Source organism: Narcine bancroftii, chromosome 6 (assembly GCF_036971445.1).
Source record: "Narcine bancroftii isolate sNarBan1 chromosome 6, sNarBan1.hap1, whole genome shotgun sequence".
Classification (NCBI taxonomy): domain Eukaryota; kingdom Metazoa; phylum Chordata; class Chondrichthyes; order Torpediniformes; family Narcinidae; genus Narcine; species Narcine bancroftii.
In genome coordinates this window covers 129362362-129386414 of record NC_091474.1, presented here as the reverse complement: position 1 = coordinate 129386414, position 24053 = coordinate 129362362, and the positions used below count along the sequence as shown (strand labels likewise).

The 24053-nt window shown below is 42.2% G+C and overlaps 1 protein-coding gene across 5 annotated transcripts in view; it reads left to right on the top strand.

Moving 5' to 3' along the window:
• Nucleotides 1–24053, top strand: part of khdrbs2 (KH domain containing, RNA binding, signal transduction associated 2) — a 513661-nt gene that overhangs the window by 179687 nt on the left and 309921 nt on the right. For all 5 annotated transcript variants that reach the window (XM_069886092.1, XM_069886090.1, XM_069886094.1 and 2 more), the window contains exon 3: nt 22928–23044. In XM_069886092.1, coding sequence (XP_069742193.1) covers nt 22928–23044 — 117 coding nt within the window. The remainder of the gene's footprint in view (nt 1–22927; nt 23045–24053) is intronic.

Genomic DNA, 24053 nt, shown 5'->3' with positions numbered 1-24053 from the left:
CCAGCCCACAATCTGCTTCTGCAGCCCATGCCAGATGAACTGCTCTGCCACCATCTGGACCGTGGACCTGATGGATGGGTGCAAAAGATAGTGGATGTGATGGAAGACTTGCCTGCGCCACTGCTAGGGAACCACTGGCCGCAGGGTGCCCATGGAAACATCGCAAAGGACGGTGCTTCCGCCACTCGGAGTCGGGGGGTCTCGGAACCACAGGCCTGTGATAACAGTCCTGAAGACTCACATCTCCTCGTCGGACTTCTAGTCCCAGGCAAGCTGGTCGAAGTCGAGGCCGGGCGTCAGCGCGCAGATGGCTGGTCGCGAGAGTGCATCAGCGACCACGTTGTCCTTCCCTGCCTTGTGCTGAATGTCAGTGGTAAACTCCGACATGAAGGAGAGGTGACGCTGCTGGCAGACCGACCAGGGGTCCTTTGCCATTGCCTGGGTGGGGGTATTGTGGTCAGTGAAGATGGTAAAAGTCCTCCCCTCCAGGAAATAGCGGAAATGCCTCAACACCAGGTACATGCCCAGTAACTTATGGTCAAAAGTGCTATACGGGCTCTGGTGGGCGGGAGAAGCCGGCTAAAGAATGCCAGCGGCTTCCATTTTCCGTTCACCTGCTGCTCCAGGACGGTGCCGATAGCTGTGGCAGAGGCATCAATGGAGAGCGCCATATGCAGGTTGGTGTGCAGGTGGGCGAGCATGGTAGCCTTCGCAAGGGTGTCCTTGGTGGCCTTGAATGCACTGCAGGCATCTAGGGTCCAGGTGAGTGTTTTGTGCTTGGCTGCGATGAGGGCGAATAGCGGCTGCACGATGTGCACAGCTCCCGGGATGAATTGATTGTAAAAATTGACTATACCCGCAAACTCCTGCAGTCCCTTGAGATTGTCTAGACGTGGAAACTCCTTGATAGTGGCGACCTTCGTAGCGGCGGGCATGGCTCCCTCGGCCATGATGGTATGGCCTAGGAACTGCATGGACTCTTCCCTGAACTGGCACTTGGCTGAGTTGATGGTGAGGCTGAAGTTGGCCAGCCAGGAGAAGAGGGTGCACGAGTGGGCCTTGTGTTGCACCTGATCCCTGCTGGCAACGAGGGATGTCGTCCAAGTAAATGAAGATGAAATCCAGGTCCCTGCCCACTGAGTCCATGAGGCGCTGGAAGGTCTGAGTGGCGTTCTTGATCCCGAACGGCATGCAAAGGAATTCGAACAAGCCAAAGGGGGTGATGATGACCGTCTTGGGTATGTCCTCAGGGTACACCGGGATTTTGTGATACCCGCGCACCAGGTCAACCTAGGAGAGAGCCCTCGCACCACGCAGGTTGGCTGTAAAGTCCTGGATGTGAGGAATGGGGTAACGGTAAGGAACTGACGGCTCTTTGAGCTGTTGATGGTCTCCACAGGGGCACCAGTTGCCATTACGGGACCAGGTGGAGCAGCAAGGCCCATGGGCTGTCGGACCGCTGAATGATCCCCAGCTCCAATAGATGCGAAAACTCCTCTATCGCCACCTGGAGCTTGTCAGGTGGGAGCCGGCGTGCCTGGGCGCGAACTGGTGGGCCCTGGGTGGGGATGTGATGGAACACCCCATGGCGCGGCGAGGGAGCGGAGAACTGTGGCTTGAGGAGGGTCGAAAACTCGTCCAGGATTCGTTGGAACTCATCTCTGGGCATGCTGATCGTAGCCATCTGTGGCTGCTCTGTGCAAGAGGCGTCGAGGCGAACAGCCTGGAAAGTACGGGCGTCCACCTGGTGTCTACCCCGAATGTCCACCAGAAGCCCATGGGCGATGAGGAAGTCAGCACCCAGGATGGCGTTTGGAAGGAACGAGATGGTGAACCTCCATGAGAACTTTCGTCGGCCGATCTGGAAGTAGACAGTCTTGTCTCCAAACGTCCGGATCTCTGTTGCGTTGGCTGCACGGAGGGGAGGTCCTCGAGGTCAGTTCCTGGACTTGATGGCCGTGGCTGGGATGATGCTGATCTTGGCCCCAGTGTTGATGAGAAACCACCGGCCGCTGACTGAGTCCCGCAGGTAGAGGAAGCTGTGTGCTTGGCCAACCGCCGCAGCCATTAACAGCAGCCGGTCTGTTCATTTTCCTGGAACGAGCAGGGCTGATGACACTTCCGAGCCTTGGCTCCGCAGCGCTGGTGGTAGAAACAGAGACCTGGAGTGGATGTCATGCCCCTGATTATGCTCTTGGTGGCCCCTGCAGGGACTGATTGCTCTATCACAGCACTAGGGGCGGGCTTGGCGTGGTCATGCCTGTGCCTCATGACTTGCTGGACCGCCGAGCCCTCCGGGAATCACTCGAGCCATAGCTCTTGGGCCTTCTGAGCGACCTTCCTCAGGTCAGTAAATCTCTCTTGGGTCAGTAATGACCGAATGTCCTCGGGCAGATGGTCGAGGAAAATACACTCAAAGAGTGGACAGTTGGTGTGATCACCCATGAGCGTGAGCATCTTGTCCATCAGCTCCATGGTAGAATTTGGTCGTGTCGGATGAAATCTGGCGGAAGTGAAACTGAGCCTCCGCGTGGTGAACCAGGTCTCCGGCTCCTGAACCCAGAAGTCAGGCAGCTTGACGGCTATAGCACTTATCCTAGGTTCACTCATGATAGGTTCAAAGACGTTTGAACCAGTCGGGGTCACCAATTGTAGCAGCAGCTACACTGCTACTGAAAGAACACAACCAGACGGGTTGAGCTCAGTGAGCAGAACTGATTTATTGCAGGCTGCTGGACTGGACTTGTACGCCCAGCCCGGACCTGGCTGAGAACTGCACTGGGGGGCGCTGATGTCACCCAGGCGTCACGTGGTCCCCCAGCGCGGGCTTCTGAGCCCTGTGCGGCTGCCCCGCCGCGTGGATTACAAGTGGGGCCAGTTTGCCTGCCTAGTGGTTTCCTGTCACACCCCATCAAAAATGAGACTCCCTGCATGGGTAAATTTGAAATTACTCCTACTACAACAGGTCCTTTGACTAATTCTGAATTCAGCACAACCTTGTGAAGTAATTTTGACTCTACCTCACCTCCAACACCTTTAATCAAAGTTGTCTCCTCTGTGTTAGTCCTTTGATCCACAGTTAAAACATTTCCCAACAACAGTGACTGAGTAGCCCCAGTATCTCTAAGAATTTTAACTGGAACCTGTGGTTCTCCCTCCTTTATTGAGACAAAGCCCTCTGACACAAAAGACTTGAAAACATCCATGACCTCCTTACCAGGTTTGGCACTTCTGCTCTCCTTAAATTCAACTGTTTGAATACATGCTTCTGGTAAATCCTCCATTTTTCTTTTTCAATACTATACATTTCTTACAAAAATGACATACAAATCCAGAAATTCTGTCATTTCCCACCTTACCTTCATCTTTTCTCTGAACGTTTTCTCCAGACTTTATTTCAGGCCTACTATCCTGTCCATACTAACCTTATGAACAGGTTTATTAATCTGTTCCACATTTGCTCTCTGAAAATGTCTATTATTCTGGAATGTACTTTTGTGAATCAGAGCAAATTCATCTGCTAATCGAGCCACTTGTTGCCATGTTCCCATGTCTCTCTCATCCAGGTATAATTTAATCTCCTTTGGGACACACCTTTAAATTTCCTCTATTAATATTAATTCTCTCAATCTGTCAAAATCATTGTTTATTCCTTTTGAGGTTGTATTGGAGGACTTAAACCATGTTTTTTGCTTCTGCAAGGCTGAGAACCTGCTTGTTTTTAAGAATCAGCAGACATAAGCTAAATTCTACCGAGGGGCCAGAGATGCAGTTATCTGACAAAAGGACATCTGTGTACCAACATTTCCTGTTTTGGTCACAGACTGTCAGAGGCCTAGCCTTGATGCAATGTTTTGGTCACAGATTGTCAAAGGCCTAGCCTTGACACAAAATAAACCATTGTATTCAAAGTGATAAGCTGAAAATTACGTTATTCGATTGAAGCCTAGCATGCTAGCTTGCTCGCTTATCTTTCTTCCTATGCTGGGGATAGGTGCTTGGGTAAGCAGTTTTTGGGTAATATAAGCCATGGTCCCACTGCTGAAGTTTGAGACTCTCCGAGAGGTGGCAACATCTCTCAGCAAGAAGAAGAACTTCTCGAGTTCAGCCAACGTCCCAGTTGGGGGAGGTGGAGAAGCTGCTACCGGCGCCCCGACAACCTACTACAAGTGTGCAGTCGTTGCCTCGCTTCAGCAGTTGGGACTTGATAAGTATAATTGGGACGGGCTTGCATATTGTAGTTTGATATCAGCTTTAGAATTTGTAATAAAGATTTGTATAAACTGAAGTGCTCTCGGCGTGTGTGTCTATTTTCTTTCGGTAGCTCAAGCACTGTGACCAATCTAAAACGAACAAAGTGAGAGGTACAAGTTTACCTAGAACAGAGGTGCACCAACCGTCAAAACACACAGATTTCCTCAGAGCAAAATCTGTATAAGATTGATTCCATGTTTTCACCAAACTTGTAAATTTTTGTCTATATGTTTCTGGAACCAACTGATAAGCTTTCAATACTGCTTGTTTAACAGTATCATAATTTGCCACTTGCTCTGCATTCAAGCTACAGTATGTAATTTGTGTTTTTCCTTTCAATACACTTTGAAACATTAGAGGCCATTTTTCTTTTGGCCATCTTGAGCTTTCAGCAACCTTTTTAAAAGGCTGAAAATATGTATCTATATCTCCCTCATCAAAAGGAGGAACTAGATTTACCTCTACTAGCCGAAAACTCTTCCCAGGAGTTACAGCCTCAATTCTCTTACTTTTTTCCATCTCCATTCTTAACTTCTCTAATTGAAACTGTTTGTTCCTTTCAATTTCCTCTGTCTCATATTTCCACCATCTCTCAGCTTCCTCTACCACATATTTCCTCAGTTTTTCAGCTTCCTTTGCCTCATGTGTCCTTTTTTCAGTAATTTTCATTGCCTTAGAAATAGCCATCAATTCCTCCTTTCTCATGCTCTGCAGGTGATGGTTGTAACAAAAATGTATCAACTTCCATTGCTGCTGTTTTTCCAGGCACCAGCTTTAAGTTAGCTTGCAAAAATTCCAGACACAATAGCTTGCAAAAAAAACCCCCAATCAACTAATAAATCATAAAACTGCAATGTTCAAATCCTAAAGGACAAGTCCCCATAAAATGTCACCAGTTTCTCTGTCTCTCCTTTTCTCTCAGCTCCCTCCCTCTCGGAGAGCAAAGCTGTTCTCCTCTGCCTGCAAAGATCTCATGTTCTCCCAGACACACAGCTGAATGTTGCTACTTTGTTGCTTTCTGCAAAAAAAAAGCACTCTGCAAAAGACCTGCAAAAATTCTGTGTTTTATAATGTTTGTGTGCAACCTGTTCTAACAATTCCTCCCAAGCCACCTCTAAATACTCTGTCACAGTGCAAAACAATCAAGGGAATTTCGAATCTTGAGACTTCAAATCCTTCTGGAAGGCACCTCAGGCAGGCAGAGGCTCCAGCGATTGAATGAGATTGGGAATGGGGGCAAGTTCAAGTTTATCATCATCTGTACATATGCAACCAGTCAAACAGTGTTTCTCCGGATCATGGTGCATTCACATGCACACATAATACATTTCTCACACAGCACATGATATCACACACATACATCAAAATATAATAGCAAATAAATATGTATAAATATTCTGGAATAGTTCACTCCATTTCATTTATAAGAGGCCCAAGGTTACAGGATACTATTTATCAATCTCACAGCCTGCAGAAAGAAGGTGTTTCCCAGCCTGGCAGACCGATTTGGATGCTGCTGTCCCTCCTTCCAGGTGGTAGTAGGTCAAGGATTCTGTATGATGGATGACTCCAAAATCAATGGAGAAATTTGTGAACATTGAAATGTTCTCAAACCATGGCACAACCAATTGGAGAATATTGTAGGTCAGAGAGCAGAGCAGTGTGGGTCACAGATCAGAGCAGCACGGGTCAGAGTACAGAGCAGAGAGGGTCATAGACCAGAGCAGTGAGGGTCATAGACCAGATCAGAGAGGGTCACAGACCAGAGCAGTGAGGGTCACAGACCAGATCAGAGAGGGTCACAGACCAGAGCAGTGAGGGTCACAGACCAGATCAGAGAGGGTCACAGACCAGAGCAGAGAGGGTCACAGACCAGAGCAGTGAAGGTCACAGACCAGATCAGAGAGGGTCACAGACCAGAGCAGTGAGGGTCACAGACCAGAGCAGTGAAGGTCACAGACCAGATCAGAGAGGGTCACAAATCAGAGCAGTGCAGGTCAGAGTGCAGAGTGAGAGGGTCAGAGACCAGAGCAGTGTAAATTGCAGAGGAGCGTGGGTCAGAGTGCAGAGGAGCGTGGGTTAGAGTGCAGGGCAGTGAGGGTCATAGATCAGAGCAGTGAGGGTCAGGGTGCAGACTGAGAGGGTCAGAGTGCAGAGCAGGTTAAATCGCAGAGCAGGTCAAAGGACAGAGTAGTGTGGGTCAGAGAGCAGAGCAGATCAAATCACAGAGCAGAGTGGGTTAGAGAACAGAGTAGTGATATTTAAAGGGGACGACAGCAGTGGTTTCCTGAATTCAGAAGATGTGATTGAGGCTGGGAGAGTATTAGGGTGGCCTCTGGTCCCCAGCAAAGGAGTTTCTGGTCGGTTGGTTTAATTTTTTCTCAGTAAGGAGCTGGAAGCTTTACCTGTTGAAGCACATTGATGTATCTGTGATGATATGCTGCAGTACATTACTCGGCCAACAGGTGGCCTAGAGACCCTCAGCAGACGCCTACCAGGTAAAGCCGGTCCCCGGGGAGCCCCACGTCCATCAATGGAAGCAATGGTCCCCAGCCCCAGTGCAATCAGGGCACCTAGAAACGAATCAACAACAGCACCTCTCAACGATGCTATGGCCAGAGCTCCTGGAACTAGACCCCCCAGGCCACCAGCGCGCACACGCACTTCAGCTGCTGGAGACATTGTTTCCTGAACTACGCTTGCGTGATGATGCCGGCTGCACCCCTGGAAGACCTTTTCATGCTGCTAGTGGCCCAATTGGGAGATCTCCTGTACGCGTTAGTCCAGGGTTGCGCCTTGTACAGGGAGGCTGTGGACATGCTCCAGTCCCACTATCTCCAAAGGGGAGGTGAAGTATATGCAAGACACTGTCTCCTGACCAGAAGACAGCAACCAGGGGAGTCCTTCCGGGATTTCATGCTCTCAGTAAGAGCCCTAGCATGGGCATGCAACTTCCGCGCTAGAATCCCACAGCAAATAGCACAGGATCTGATGAGGGACACTCTGGTGACGGGGGTCCGGCCAAACAAAATCCGCCAGCGGCTGTTAGAACAAAGCATGGTGTCGCTGGAAGAGGCTGTGAGGGTGGCAGAGGTGATGGAGACAGCTAGGAACAATCTTGGGGAACATCTCCCCGACCACGGACCCAAGCCCCCCACTCCAACCCTGCTAGACTCGCTGGTACCCTGCCAAGATCGGGCCGATAATGTGGAGATGGCAATGGCTGTAGCAACGACGGCTCAGTTGGATCCGATCCATAAATGCCAGTTCTGCGGCCAAACCCTCACCCCCAGGCACGGTGCCCGGCAAGAGTCACAGACTGGTCGAAATGTAGAAAACGAGGCCATTATGCTCAGGGCTGCAGGAGCCCGCGGGTGACCACCAAGACCCATTGTCATGTATATGGGCGGGGGATAGCTTAGGGTCAGCCAGGAAGGAATGCCATGTGCAACCAGAGGGAACAGCCATCTTGGACTCGGGATCCAGAGGAGGAGCGCCACTACTGCGGAGACCACGAGGAGACCGAGGAGTGCACGGTGGCTTCCCTCAGGATCAATCAGGCGAGTCCACACAATTTGTCAGAGGCTACGGTCACTGTGTGGTTGAAGGGGTTGAAATTTAAATGTCTGTTGGATAGTGGTAGCTTTTAGCTGGGAGGAGGAAGAAAGTAAGAAGCTTGGTGATAGGAGGAAGAGGCAGAGGGGAAGGAAGGAAGGGTAGGGAGTGAGGAGCTGTTGCTACTACATGAATGCTGGCTAAACCACTGAGTTCCTCCAGCAGTGTGTGTGTTACTACATGTGGCAACTTGCTTCCACTGGCAGGTAGACCAAGCCTGATACTGTAAAGGGACAGGGATGCCACTGGTGAGTTTGGGAGAAATTTCTTTTGAATACAGAACTGACCACATCAAGTAGTATTTGAGGTGAACGCCACAGCCGTTTGATGGGAAACTGGTCAAACGGTTGGGAGAAAAAGAGGGTTGAAGTGAAGTTGTCAAAGCTCCAGAGGCTTTGTGCAAAATTCTGAAAAAAACTCAAAAAATGCAAATGCTTCTGTTATTGAGATGGAAAGCAAAATGTTCCCAGTTAATTGCAGTAATAAAATGTTCTGTGTATGATTTTAAGATGACCAAATGCTCAACTATGAAAAATTGCCAAGGGAAGCAGTTTGTGTTGTTTGTGTGACCTTAAAAGGAAGCTGGAAATGTCCTCATGAATAATGAGAAATATCTAAAATAAAGACTTTCGCTGTCACTATAAAAAAAATGTTCAGTATAATTTCTAGGCAGTTGTTTATTTATGAGCACTGTAATGTAAAATATATAAACCATGTTTAAAAACACATTTGGCGATGCTACTGTGCTATAAATTTCGAGCTATTCCACTGCAACATCGCCAGCACTATCTGACCCAAAGTGCCAACTTTCCATTTCAATATTCATGCCCGGGTCACTATTCTTTCATGAATTGTCTCCCTCCACATTTACATGTTAAATGACATAATTAGAGCATTTCAAAATGAAAATCTGGTTGGGCATGAGACCAGCAGTTGTAACAACTGTTGGAGGTGATCAGTGCACGAAAGGTGATAGCTGTAAAAATTTGGGTCTCCCAAGAGGAAGCATAAGTAATGGTGAAATAAATTGGGTGAATAATATCTTTGGCTTATCTTGTCTCATCTGTTGACTGTTAGTAATTGGCCTTTATCTGTGTACTCAGCCCACATATTGTATGTATATATTTTTAATGAAATTTAGACATACAGCACGGTAACAGGCCCTTCCAGCCTCTGAGCCCATGGCACTCAATTACACCCAATTGACGTACAACCCCCGTACTTTTTGAAGGGTGGAGGAAATCCATGCAGATACGGGGAGAACATACAAACTCCTTTAAAACAACGCTGAATATGAACCCCAGTCATTGGCGCTGTAACAGTATTGCGCTAACTGGAAACCTACATCAATTTATATTGGTATATTCTTAAGAATAAATTTTAAAGCAATTTTCTAGATTTATTTGAGATATCAGGACTTAAATCTTCAAAGCTTGTAACTGTGCTAATGGAACTTCATGTATTGAATTCTGGAAGTTCAGGTACCGCAGGTTTTTGAACTGGCCTCAATTGACTGACTCAACGAAATCAAATAAATTAATTAGACAGTAAATTATTGAGTAACTATAACTTAACTGTGTTGAAACACTTAATGGATTTATGGTATAAAAAAAATGAAGCTATAGGTACTCAAGGTAAAATTTTGGGTAAAACCCTTTTGTATCAAAATAAACTTTTTCCTTTCACACTTGATAATTAACTTTTTAAGTTGTGGGATCAAAAGGGCATTAAATTGGTAGAAGATTGTTATGAAGCAGGATATTTCATTTCAAAGAATGAAAGAAAAAGATGATACATCTTCGAATACTCTTTTTTCTTATTATCAAATTAAAGCCTTATTATTGGATAATTTTGGGTGTACTTTATAGTTACCAAGACAGTCTAAATTTGAAATTTTACTTACTGAAGGTGGCAAGAAAGGATTTATTTCTGAGATGTATGCTTTATTACAGAATAAAATGCTTAAGCCAAATGTTCATAAATCTAGATTAAAATGGGGAAAAGATTTGGCTGTATCTATTTCTGATTGGATGAAACTATGTGAGGACAGTATGACTAAAATTGTAAATGTAAGGTATTGGATTGGTTCATTATAATTTTCTTCATCAATTATATTTAACTCTGGATAAATTATGCAAATATAAGTTTATTTCTTTGGATTTATGTTTTAGATGTCATAAGGTAGTCGGCTCCTTCTTACATTCTACTTGGTTATGCGAGACAGTGAAATCGTTTTGGAATAGATTTAAGGAACTTTTAGAAGCTCATTGAAATTGAAGGTCCCACTTGATCCTTTAGTATTTTTGTTGGTTTATATTAAGAGACTGAGTTTGGAGTTAAAATTAAATAAATTTAAAATTGCTTTTTTGAGATTGGCTTTAGCTGTGGCTAGAAAATGTTTGGCAATTAGTTGGAAAAATGAGACTAACAAGTATTCAGAGATGGCATATGGAAATGAGATCTTGTATTCCACTGGAAAAGGTAACATATAATTTACATAATAATTATTCTTTTTTTGTTAAAACTTGGAGTCCCTATTTGGATTATATGGGATTGAATTATTAATCCCCTTTCCACACATTAGTGGTGTTCCAAACTATGGCAACTAATTGATGAGTGTTATGTTATGTGATTCACTCTTTCTTTTTTTCCTTTTTCTTTTTTAAGGGGAGTTTAGAGAGGGGTGGAGAGAGATGGATGGGTTAGAGTGGGGGTTGCAGGGGGTATTATTCACATAAAATATATCATGTATGTATTCTGTTTTTTCTCAAGTTGCATTTTTTTCTTTGTATGATTTATCATGATTAATAAATAAAATTTTCCCCAAAAAAAGACAGTATTTATCTCTTTTCCATCTGTGCTAATTAAGCGATTATTTAACAGATAACTGTGTCCGACATCTGATAATAGGTTCCATAGTTGTACAGAGCAAGGAAGTAAGTTTAATTTTTCTGTGATTGCCTGAGTCTCATATAGATTGGCCTTTGGAATCTGATGACTAAGTCAACCAAATCGTTAAGAAGAAAGGATAAGTAGTTTCTTTCACGACCGCAGGACATCCCGAGGGCAGCGTGGAAATGTAGCAACTGATTTGCACGCAGAAAAGTTGCACCATTTGCAACATATTAGTTCCAAGGAACCCTGCCGATCTGACCCAAGGCACCAGGAAACCCAGATCTGCAGACATTACCAATGAGCAGCTAAAGATTCTGGGCTGAGCAAACCACAATGGCAAGGGAGCACTGTAAAATCCTGTTCCCCCTTGTTTCTCCCTTCTTCAAACCACTGTCCCTCTGCCTCACCACCCACACACCCCACCAGTCCTTCAAGTGTATCACTCACCAGGTCACACCTGGTTGGAAATTCAGCCTCCAAATCTCTCTTGTCCATGTACCTGTCCAAATTTTTCTTAAATGTCAAAATTAAGCCTGCAGCTTGTATTTACTAATTTTCCTGGCAGTTTGTTCTACTGTCCCACCCCTCTCTGTGTGAAGAAGTTCCCTCTAATGTTCCCTTTAACCTTTTCTCTTTCACCTTTATCCTATGTTCTCCAGTTTTTATCTTACCAAATCCGTGAAAAAAGCCTGTTTCCATTTACTCTGTCTATACTCATCATAATTTTGAAAACCTCCATCAAATCTCCCCTTCTGCACTCTAGAGAATAAAGTCCTACTCTGTTTAACCTTTCCCTGTAGCTCAGTTCTTCAAGACCTGGCAGCATCTTTGTGAATCTCCTCTGCACTTTTTCAGTCTTATAGATAACTTTCCTGCACGCAATACTCCAAATTTGGCCTCACCAATGTCTCAGTGTTTTGATTTATGAAGGCCAATGTGCCAAAAGCTCTCATGACCCTATCTACCAGAACACCACTTTCAGGGAATTATGTATCTGTATTCCCAGATCCATCTGTTCTACCGCACTCCTCAGTACCCTAACGTTTACAGTGTATGCCCTACCTTGGTTTGTCCTTGTAACATAGCTGATCATGTGACTTCAGTACCCTATTCCTGCTTTCCCTCCACACCCCTTGTTCCATTAAGCCAGAAGGGCAACATCCATCTCCCTTTTGAATATAATGAATTGGCCTCAACAACTTCCACAAGTTCACAACTTTCTGAGAGAATAAGTTTTTCCTCAGCTAAATGTCTTATTCCTTATCCTGAGATGGTGACCCCTTGTTCAGGACTTCCAACAATGGGAACATTCCTTCTGCATCTAATCTGTCTAGTCCTGTCAGAATATTATATGTCTCGATGACATCCCCTCTCATCCTGCAAATTACCTCTCATCCTCTGGATGTTCTCTCGTTCATTACTTTCCGATGATGCTTCATCCCACAGTGCTTTCGTCCACTTGAGATGAATATACTCTGGACCAATTTAAAAGACATTGTGATAAGAGTGAGTGTAGAGAAACTGACAGTATTATCCATGAACAGGAGCATGGTTGACCCAGGATCAGAGCAGGTTCTTGCATGGGACCCAAACCACTGACAGATTATGTGTGTAGATACTATAGATGGCTGCGATGCTTCATTACCCAATGAGCTGAACACCTTCTGTGCCCACTTTGAGAAGAAGAACCAAACAGTACCTACTAGAATCCCTGAAAAGGCTGAGGACCCTGTGATATTTGTCTCTGAGGGCGACATCAGAACATCATTCAAGAGAGTGAATCCTTGCAAGGTGTCAGGCCCTGACGGTGTACCTGGCAGGGTACTGAAAATCTGCACCAGCCAACCAGCTGGAGTGTTAATGGACATTTTCAACTTCTCACTGTGGCAGTCAGAGTTTCCCACCAGCTTCAAAAGAGCATCAATCATCCCAGTACCCAAGAAGATTAGTGTGAGCTGCCTCAATGACCCAGTAGCACTAACTTCTAATATGATGAAATGCTTTGAGAGGCTGTTCATTGCCACAATTAACACATACGTAAGTAAAAATCTGGACCCAATGCAATTCTATCGTCACAATTGCTCCACAGCAGATACAATATTGCTACCTCTCCATTCAGCTCTGGATCACCTCAAAAACAGCAACTCATACATACAGTTGCTCTTCATCGACTACAGCTCGGCCTTCAATACCATTATTCCCTCAGTGCTGGTCAAGAAGCTACAAACTCGGGGGCATGGCAAGATGGCGTAAGGAACAGATGTGCCTTCCAGTCCTCTCCTGACTCTTTGTTATTGTTTTGTCTATAAGTGCCTATTAAAACTTTTTAAAAGTTTTAGAAATAGTTAGAGGTGTTGAATTAGTTTCTAATGGTACAACTGCTGAAAAGAAGTAAAAAAAACGGCAACAGATTGTTAAGAAATTGCATTTCCTGAGGTTATCTGAGCCTACCTGTTTACAAGAAGCCAGGACTCAGCGTGGAATGGATCCAGGAAGAGAGGTACAAGATTTAGCAACCGAGTTCCGCTCTTTAGCGGCAGGGCTCTTTAAAGATGGCGCCCGGAAGGGCTGGCCAGGCGCATGCGCATGAATCAACGCCCGCTGTGAGCGCTGTCAGTGAATCTGTGACAGCTAGAACAGCTGGGACGCCGCCAGCTGAAGACCCGACTTTGAAAAGACGCTTACCGATTGATGTTGCGGTGGCGCTGCGAAATTCACCTCCAGTAATGAAGACTTCAACAGACATCGATGTAATGAAGGCATTTGATATAATATGGGTTAAGGATAACCCTGGCCATCAGTCTCCAGATACTGCTGAGGACGTTGTGGCAGGGGTTTCCACACGGAGTCATACTATAAGAAAAGCAGTTAAACCAAAGGAAATAGAAGACCCTTTGGCTACACAGAAACAGCAAGATCCTACTGTGCCTGAATCTATTCCAGTAGATATGCTTATTAAGAATCTTGAATCTCAATTATCCTCTACAATAAAAGAAATAGGTAAGGCTTTAGTTCAGGTTAATACAAAGCTTAATACTTTGGTGGACATTAATACTCAACAGATGGTTGATTATGGAGCCTTTAAGCTTGAAACGAGTGAAAGACTTGATGGTTGTGACCAAGACATAGTTGAGGTACGAGACCAAATACAAGATGTAAATAAAACAATTGAAATTTTACAAATTCAGAATAAACATTTGGTGAAAAAGGTTGATTATTTGGAGAATCAATCTAGACGGAATAATATAAAAATTGTTGGTTTGCCAGAAGATATGGAAGGATCAGATCCAAGAAAATTCTTCACTGAATGGATTCCACAAGTGTTAGGACAAGATAAGTTTCCGGAAGGCTTAATATTGGAACGTGCCCATAGAGCTTTGAGAAGAAAGCCTTTTTTCCAGGACAAAATCCAAGACCTGTTTTGGTTTGTTGTTTAAATTATTATGATAGAGAGACAATTTTGCGTGTGGCTATAAGAAATGCACAACAAAAAGGATCTCCCTTGATGGTTCAGAACAATCGTGTTTTTTTTTATCTGGATTTGAGTCAAGAAGTTATGTCTCAACGACGTGAATTTAATCCTGTGAAAGAAGTGTTGTGGAAAAAAGGATATAAAGCAACATTTAGATACCCTGCAGTATTGAAGATTTTTCAAGATGGCTATCAACCAAAATTTTTTGATAATCTTAAGGAAGCTATGGACTTTGCTCAATTATTGCCAATTATGCAATTTCAGGAAAGACGTAGTCCACCACGGCCTCCAAGGAGAGTGGAGACGCAAGATGGGAACCGAATTCCAAGAAGAAATGGAAGCAATGGTGGTCGGAGTGACAAAGTTGATTAATTTTTTTTTTCCTGAGAAGATTTCAGATAATGATGATAGTTTAATGTGAAACGGGAGTTGGGAGAGGGAGCTGGGTGGGCATCATTTTCCAGAAGTCATCAGCTACTTGTGAGTTATCTCACACCCAATATTTTGTGGGAGTTACCGCATTGAGCGGTTGAGACAGGAGGAGGTGGTTGTAACCTCCTTCCTGTTCTTTTTTTTTATTAATTTTTGGATTAAGGAGTGAAGTTTTTTTTATTATTATCTTTAAATTTTTTTTCTTTTATTTTTTGTAGTTTTAGGAAGGGATAAGGGAAGGGGATGTTTTTCTTTTTTCTCTTTTTTTTCTTTCTTTTCTTTTTTTTCTCCTTTTTTTCTTTGTGTTATTGTAAGTAATGTCTAAACAAGTTTGCCTCTGTTAATGTTTAGGGTTTAAATAATCCTATTAAGCGTAAGAAAGTACTTGCTTACTTAAAAAAATTAAAAGTTGATGTGGCTTTTTTGCAGGAAACTCATTTAACAGATAAGGAACATTTGAAACTTAAACGTGAATGGGTTGGACAAGTTTTCTATTCATTTAATTCAAAGGCGAAAGGAGTGGCAATTCTGGTGCATGAGAATTTACCATTTCAGTTACAGAATGAAGAGAAAAATGGAGGAAGATTATTAAAACTGAATTGTACAATTCTTAATGAGGCTTGGACTCTGCTTGATGTTTATGCTCCAAATGTTGAAGATACAGCTTTTATTGTAGATGTGTCTTTATTACTTGAACAAACAAATTCCAATGTGATGATTGGGGGAGATTTAAATGTGGTATTGGAGCCTTTATTGGACAAGTATCCAAGAGTAATTAAGAAATCTAAGATGGCAGTACAAGTGACTAATATGATGAAAGATTTGAATTTAGTTGATATTTGGCGAAGACTTAATCCTACAGAGAAAGATTTTTCTTTTTATTCTTCACGTCACAATTCCTTTTCAAGAATTGATTATTTTTTAATTTCAACACATTTGCAGGATAAGGTTATATCTGTGGATTATAAGGCAAGGTTGGTCTCAGATCATTCATTATTATTATTAGAATATCAGAGTTTACAAGATGTTCAGAGAACCTCAAGATGGAGATTTAACATTATGTTATTACAAAAACCAGAATTTATTAGTTATTTAAAAAACAAATTGAGGATTTTATTAGTAATACTGTTAACTCTGTTTCTAGTCATTTTGTTTTATGGGACGCAATGAAAGCTTTTTTACGAGGTCAAATTATTAGTTATGCATCTAAAGTAAAGAAAGAGAGAATTAGAGAGATTGAAGATTTAGAGAAAAAGATAACTGTTAGTGAAAAAGAATTTCAAAAAAATGCTACTGAAATGCAAAAGAACCAGTTAACTAATTTAAAATTAAAGTATAATGAATTACAAACATATCGATTTGAATGTTTAATGAATCAAACTAAACATAAGTTTTATGAATGGGGTGAAAAACCTCACAAAGTTTTATCATGGCAGTTAAAAAAAGAACAATTATCTAGGATTATACCAGCAATTAGAAAAAAATCAGGTATTACTTTTAGACAAAAAGAAATTAATGAGGAATTTTGTAATTTTTATAAAAAATTATATACATCTGAGTGTAAAGATGTAAGTGAAGATGCAATAGATTATTTTTTGAAAAATATTAATTTGCCACAGTTGAATCAAGAAGATAGACAAGAGTTGGATAAATCTTTTACAGAAAATGAAATTGAAATGGCTATAAGAGATATGCCAAATGGAAAGGCACCCGGTGAAGATGGGTTCTCTATAGAATTTTATAAAACTTTTTATGTTGATATATCTTCTATTTATAAGAATGTGATACAGCAAATTTATAAAACTTTTCAACTACCTGAATCTTGTTCTAATGCAATAATTACAGTTATACCAAAAAAAATAAAGATCCTTTACAGGTTTCTTCTTATCGACCAATATCGTTGTTAAATGTAGATTATAAAATTGTACCTAAAGTTATGGCTAATAGATTGGCTCAATATTTACCTAAAATAATACATAAAGATCAAACAGGATTTATAAAAAAACAGATATGCGTCTGATAATATTTTGCAATTAATTACTTTGATAAATAAATTTAAATCTCAAATGAATTATCCAATAGTGGTCTCATTAGATGCAGAAAAGGCTTTTGATAGAGTGGAATGGAAGTTTTTATTTAAAGTACTTGAGAAATTTTGTTTTGGTTCTTCATTTATTGGATTGATAATGGCTTTATATAATATTCCGAAGGCTAGAGTTGCTACTAATGGACAGATCTCAGAATCTTTTGATTTAACAAGGTCTACTAGACAAGGATGTCTATTGTCACCTGCTTTATTTGCTATAGTTATTGAACCTTTGGCACAGTTAATACGTCAAAATGAAAATGTTAAGGGTATGAGAGTTTTGAATGAGGAATATAAGATTAATTTATTTGCAGATGATGTTTTATTATACCTGGTAAACCCTGATATTTCTTTACCAGCAATTCAAGAATCTTTAGAAAATTATGGTCAATTATCTGGCTATCAGGTAAATTGGGCTAAAAGTGAAATTTTGTCAATTTGTAAAGATGATTATTCGATTTATAAAAATATTACGAAATTGAAGTGGACAAAACAAATTAAATATTTACGAATTAATGTCAATACAGAATATCAAGATCTATATTCAATTAATTACCTTCCTTGAATAAAAAAGATTAAACTAGATTTGATTGGGTGGAAGGACTTACCTTTAGGTTTATTGGGGAGGATTAATACTATAAAAATGAATATTTTTCCTTGGATGCAATATTTATTTCAATCAATTCCTTATTCTTTAAAAAAAAGTTTTTTTAAGGATTTATATAAAGCAGTTAGAGAATTTTTATGAAAGGGAAAATTTCCGAGGGTAGCAATGAAAAAATTGATGTGGGACTTTCAATTTGGAGGTTTGAGATTCCTAATTTTCAATATTATTATGAGGCAGCTCAATTTAAATTTCTTAGTGCATTAATGAATATGGAGGATCCGCCCAGTTGGGCAAAGATAGAATTGGTTGTTATTTTAGAAAAATCTCCACATGAATTTTTGTTTTGATGGAATAAAAATTTGTTACGAACTTTGATGTACCAATATTGAAACATTTATTGAATCTATGGATGAGTAAACTTGATAAAATGGGGCTTAAAAATAAATGGTCTGGGCGATTGCCATTATATAATAATCAACTTGTTCCTTTTACGGTCTCCAATATCACTTTGAAACAATGGGAAAGGAAAGGAATAAAAAACTTATCTGATTGTTTTTTTGAAGGACATTTTTGTTCTTTTGAGGAATTACAAAAGAAATTTGGTATTAGTGGAAATTCTGTATTTATGTACTATCAGTTAAGATCATTTGTAAAACAGATATGTGGTCGGCAAATGACTTTATTGCCTGAAACTAGTTTTGAGAAATATGTACTTTCAATACCAGAAACGGGGTATATATCTGATTTGTATTGTATTTTACAAGAAACTGAAAGTAAGAAAGATTGGGATAAAGATAAGTTGAAATGGGAAAAAGATTTAGGTTCTACAATAGCTGAAGAAGCTTGGATATAAATTTGTCAAAACAATATTCAGAAATTGATTAATGCTAGATTAGCGATGATTAATTATAATTTTATACATCAATTATATCTAACACCAGAAAAATTTAAAAAATTTGGTCTTAGTAAGTCAGACTGTTGTTTTCGTTGTGACCAGACAGCTAGTACTTTTTTACATACTGTCTGGTCCTGTGACCGATTGCAACAGTTTTGGAAAGATATTCAATCTATATTTAATAGATTATATAATATTTGTGTTGTATTTTTATTAGCAAATATGCAATCATTAATTGATTTAGGATTAAATGATTATCAGATTTCTTTTATCTATTTAGCTTTAGCAGTGGCCAAGAAATGTATAGTGTCTACTTGGAAAGATAGAAATATACTAACTTTGGATAGGTGGTATTTAGTCTTGTTTAATTATGGAAAGGATATCTTTTTCAATTCAAGATAAGATGTCTTTTTATAAGTTGAAGAGGACTCCATTTGTTAAGTATATGCAATTAAGTTTGATTTAAGTATGTTCCTAGATGTGATATTTTAGATCTGATAAATCTTTTTTTTATTATTTTTATTTGTCATATTTTTCTTTTTCTTTGTGTGTGTTTTTTTAATATATAATATTGTTAATTTTACTAATTCTTCATTCTTTATTTTGGGGGAGGGGAAGGGTGGGTTTTTTTTATATATAGATTTTTTTTAGTTCTTGTATATGTAGGGGGGGTTAGGTTGAATTAAGTTAGGTTATTAATGTTGTATTGTAATTATATTATTTTATTTTATATCTTTTCTTTAAATGTAATTTTTCTTTTTATTCCTGTGATAAAATCTTTAAATAAAGTTTAAAAAAAAGAAGCTACAAACTCTAGGCCTCTGTACCCCCCTCTGCAACTTGATCCTTGACTTTCTCATTGGAAGTCCACAATCAGTATGAATTGGAAACAACGTCTCTTCTCCTCCTCATCGATTATGGATACATGCTTAGCTCACTGCTCTACTCATTATGCACCCATGACTGTGTGGCCAGGCCCAATTCCAATGCCATCTGCAAGTTTGCCGATGACACCACAGTTGTCGGCAGAATCACAAATGGCAATGAGGAAGTGTACAGGAGGGAAATAGATCAGCTCGTTGAATGGTGTAACAAAAGGACATCAGCAAAACCAAGATGATTGTGGACTTCAGGAGGAAGTCAGGGGAACACGACGCAGTTCTCATCGAGGACTCAGTAGTGGAGAGGGTCAAGAACCTCAAATTCCTGGGTGTCATCATCTCCAAGGATCTGTCCTGGAGCCTCCACGTTGATACAAAGAAGGCCCGCCAGCGGCTATACTCTGTGAGGTGTCTGAGGAGATTCGGTATGTCACTGAAGACTCACAAACATCTACAGGTGTACCATGGAGAGCATTGTGGTTGATTGCTTCACTGTCTAGTATGGAGGCGGCAACTCTCAGGACAAGAATAAACTCCAGAGGGTTGCTAACTCGGCCTGCAACATCACAGGCACCAGACTTCACTCCATCTACTTGAGGAGGCGTCTTATAACAACAGCTTCTATCCTCAATGACCCCACCACCCAGGCCGTGCCCTTTTCACTCTGCTACCATCGGGGATAAGGTACAGGAGCCTAAAGACGAGCACTTAATGGCACAAGGACAGCTTCTTCCCCACTGCCATCAGATTCCTGAATAATCAATGAGCCAAAGACACTGCGTCACTTTTCATGCACTAGTATTGTTATTAGTATTTTATTTAATTTTTTTAATTGTAATATTGTAAGATGGTTATAATGTAAATGTTTACACTGTGATGCTGCCACAAAGCACCGAATCTCATGACTTGTTCATGACAGTTAGTCCTGATTCTGATTCTGAGGAGGAGACAGTTCCAAGCATAACTGCTGATGTTTCCTTGGAAGATCTGGGCCACCGCACCCATTAGATAAACAAATAAATATCCAAACTGGGTGTCAGTTCAGTAAGCCAGTATTTTTTTTCTAATGCAAAATGGTGAATGTGCAGAGTTGAGTTCCTCGTTGCAACCTGTGATATGTGAGTGGGACTATTTTAAAAGTTGGAATGGTTTGTCACCTGCCTGAAGCTTTGTTGGGATCATTCACGGCCCATCATTCATACCCTTAACTCATTAGATCCATGTTTTGCTACTAAACTCAGAAAGACTGATGCAGTAAAGGAGTGGATTGGATGGAAACATTGTATCCTCATGGATACAAGTGAACCTTATCCTTGTACTTATCCTCCGAAACTCACGCAAGTACTGTTGTAAAACAAATAACTCCAAAGGTATACATTAAATAGTTAAATTACACAATAAGGAAAAAAAGATAAATTTAAAATTTGGTAATAATAAATAATCACAGTTGCAGTTTGTGCAAGAAGATAAAAAGTCTCCATTGGTCCAGTCCCTCTCTCCCTGCACCTGCCCATAACTCACATACCCTTCATCACTTCAGCAACTTTCAGGTCCCTGGACTCGACCACCTCATTTTCACCCTGGACCTCTAATTTCTGTACACCTCCATTCTCCCATACTGAAGGTCACATAGCCCACTTCTTTCTCAGACCCAAACAGACACAGGCACACCCTCTTCCGCTTGGCAGAACTTGTTCTCACCCTCTATAACCTCCTTTGTCTCATCCTACTTTCTCCAGGTCAAAGGAGTAGCCATGGGTACCCGATAGGTCCCAGCTATCCAGATCATCTCAGATGTCCTCCTTTTTCAAAAAACATGGCTTCCCCTTTACTGCCATAAACTCACCCCTTCTCCATTCTGTCCTCCATTTCTCGCACATCTGCTCTGTTCCCTCTGCCCCAAGACGCCACAAGGAGAGGATTCCCCTTGTCCTCACCTACCACCCCACCAGTCTCCGCATTCACATGTTATCCTCCGCCAATTTCCACCACCCACAACATGATTCCACCACTGGACACATCTTCCCCTCTCCTCTCTCCCCTTTCTGCAGGAATCACATCCTCTGGCACTCCCTCGTCCATTCATCCCTTCCTACTAATTGCCCCCTCGGCACCTTCCCCCCCCTCCCCACCCCGACTGCAAGAAATGCTACAGAAGAAAGGCGCGCACCCTCTTCCATCACTGCCATTCAGTCCTTCCAAATGAAGCAACATTTCACTTGTGAATCTGCAGGGGCCATCTACTACATCCGATGCTCCCAGTGTGGACTCTTCTACATCAGAGAGACTGGACACAGACTGGGAGATCATTTTGTTGAGCACCTTTGCTCTGTCCGCTGTAATAACAGGATCGTCCCAATGGCCAATAATTTTAATTCCACACACCATTCCCACACCGACCTGGCCTCAGCTCAGACTTCTCTAGTTTCTATTAAACCCCTCCCCTGAGTCTCTCTCTTTCCCTATTCCTCTGTTTCCTGTCCTCCAGCTCCCCACCCCCTTCCCTTCCCTCTCCATTTAGAAAGTTATCCCCTCCCCATCACCTCAGCTTTTTTCTCTTTTACTCTTCATCCTGATAGCAGTAGGGAAGAAAGAAGCATTTAATTTAACCATATCTTTAGAGTTTGCAACTGAAGTTCACTTTACTACAGTTCTTGAGCTGAATCTGCTATTCTCATTACTTCCAACGTTACTCTTTCCTGTTAAAGAGTTGTCTAATCTTCCTTCAAAAAAATGCATGTACAACGCGCCTCTAAATTCCAAAAGCCTCCAAATTGCATTTGTCCCTAAAAGTAATAGGGGTTTTGAACACAGTTTAAGGAAAAAACAGTTTGTAAACCAGAAGATTTTGTCCCACAGCTCAGAGGAAAATGAACCAAATGGCCTCTGGAGTGAGGGGGAGTAACAATGAGCAACAGTGGGAATATTGAGGCCATCAAAGGAATTTGCAGGTGGCAACTAACCTTCCACACAGCTTTGAGATATGAGAGGAAATCTGAGCACCCGGAAAAGGCCCACACTAGTCACATGTTGAACGAGCAAACTCCACGGAGACAGCAGGGGAGCTCAGGCTTGAACCCAAATGGCTGGAACTGTGAAACAGCAGCTCTCTGCTTATTGGTGGGGTTGGGGTCATGGTCGATTCGGGGTCGGGGAACAGATCATTGTGGGGGGATTGTCACTGTTGGTGAAGGGAGGGGTATGGAAGAATGAGGAAATGTGTCAGGGACTATTGCCACGGCTAGGACAGTTTGCTATAATGTTCCTCGCCATGCGACAAAAGGGGGTGCTGCTGAGGCAGTGAAGCAGTTGATGTGCATCCAACCCAGAGATCACATTGGACGTTCCACCATCACTCACATCCGTGTCCATGTGAATTTTAGGAATTATGCCAGATGACTCATGTGTTTTGTTCCATGCAAGTCCATTTAGAAGTGACTATTGCTGCGCAATGCAATCGGTCAGCCAAGACAATCCCTTGCTCAGAACCTGGGACCTTGCAGCACAGGTCTTTCAATGTGTGAAAACCAACTGCAACACACAAATCCACTGGAGAAACTCAGTAGGTCATGCAGCATCCATAGGAAGTAAAAGGTAGCCAATGCTTCAGGTCTGAGCCTTTTGTTCTTACTTGATGAAGAGCCCCCAGGCCCGAAATGTTGCTCACCCTTTGTTTCCTGTGGAGGCTGTGTGACCTGCTGAGTTTCTCCAGCACGATCGTGCACTGCTCTCAACCCCAGCATCTCTTGATTTTTTTGTTCAACTAAAGAAAACTGACTTTTTTTTGCAGTTCAACTTTGTGGGGAAATTGCTGGGACCACGAGGGAACTCTCTGAAGAGGTTACAGGAAGAGACAGGCGCCAAAATGTCAATCCTGGGCAAAGGTTCAATGAGGGACAAAGCCAAGGTAAGGCCACCTGTGACAGTGACTTAAGGCAATGGTTCTTTATAACCCTGTGAATGTTACTGCCCTCTCCCAAAAAAGAGCAATTTCTGGCATTCTCAGATTTTGAACGAGTGCATCAGAAAGATGTTTGTATGAGTTAGGGAGGACCTATTCTGTAATTGACTAAGTATTCTGATGATCAAATCATCTTTCTCAAGCAGAGTGGTTAAAGTTGCCAAAAGTAATTCAGCAGTAAAAGCAGTATGGAAATTTTTTCTAAACCGCTCAGGCACACTGGTGAAAGGCTTTTCCTTGGTGAAACCGTCCCACCCATGCCTACTCCCAGGACACCTCTCACCTTACTCCCTCCCCTTACTCACCTCCCCATACCAGCCTCCTTTACCATCCCCTTCCACCCATCCATTCCCCTCATTCACTCACTCAACCCACTCATTATCTGTTCTCCCCAACACACACCCTCACCACCCATCTCCCCATACCTGCCCCCCTCTCCATGCAACCTCTCCTTTCCAACACCCCTATCCCCTCAGACCCTACCCCATTCTCTCTCTATCTGCCACCTCACCATATCCCCACACCCTCCCCATTCCCAAGACCCCTTTCCCATCCATTCTCCACACCCCTGCACGCCCTGCTCACCACACAATTTCTCCTCCTCTCTTCAGCCACCTCCTCTCCCCAAACCTCACCATTTCCCCAAACCTCAGGAGACCTGCATCCTGTCGCTTTGCTGCTAGCCGGGTCAGGGGAATTGAAAAAATGCATTTCTCTATGGTGCACCATCTCTAGCAGCCAGCCTGATTGAACTGTGGGTGGCCAATCCAAGGGTGGACCCACTCTGGCATGCCTGAGCTGGTGGACCATTTCACTCCATTGTGGAACAGGCTGCATAACAGGGTGGGGGAAGTCTGTTTCCACTTCATTCCTATTTCTTCTCTCTGTATTTCTCTTTTTACCTTCGATGGGTTGATCATTGAACCTAAAGCCCACCTCTTCAACTGGGACAAGT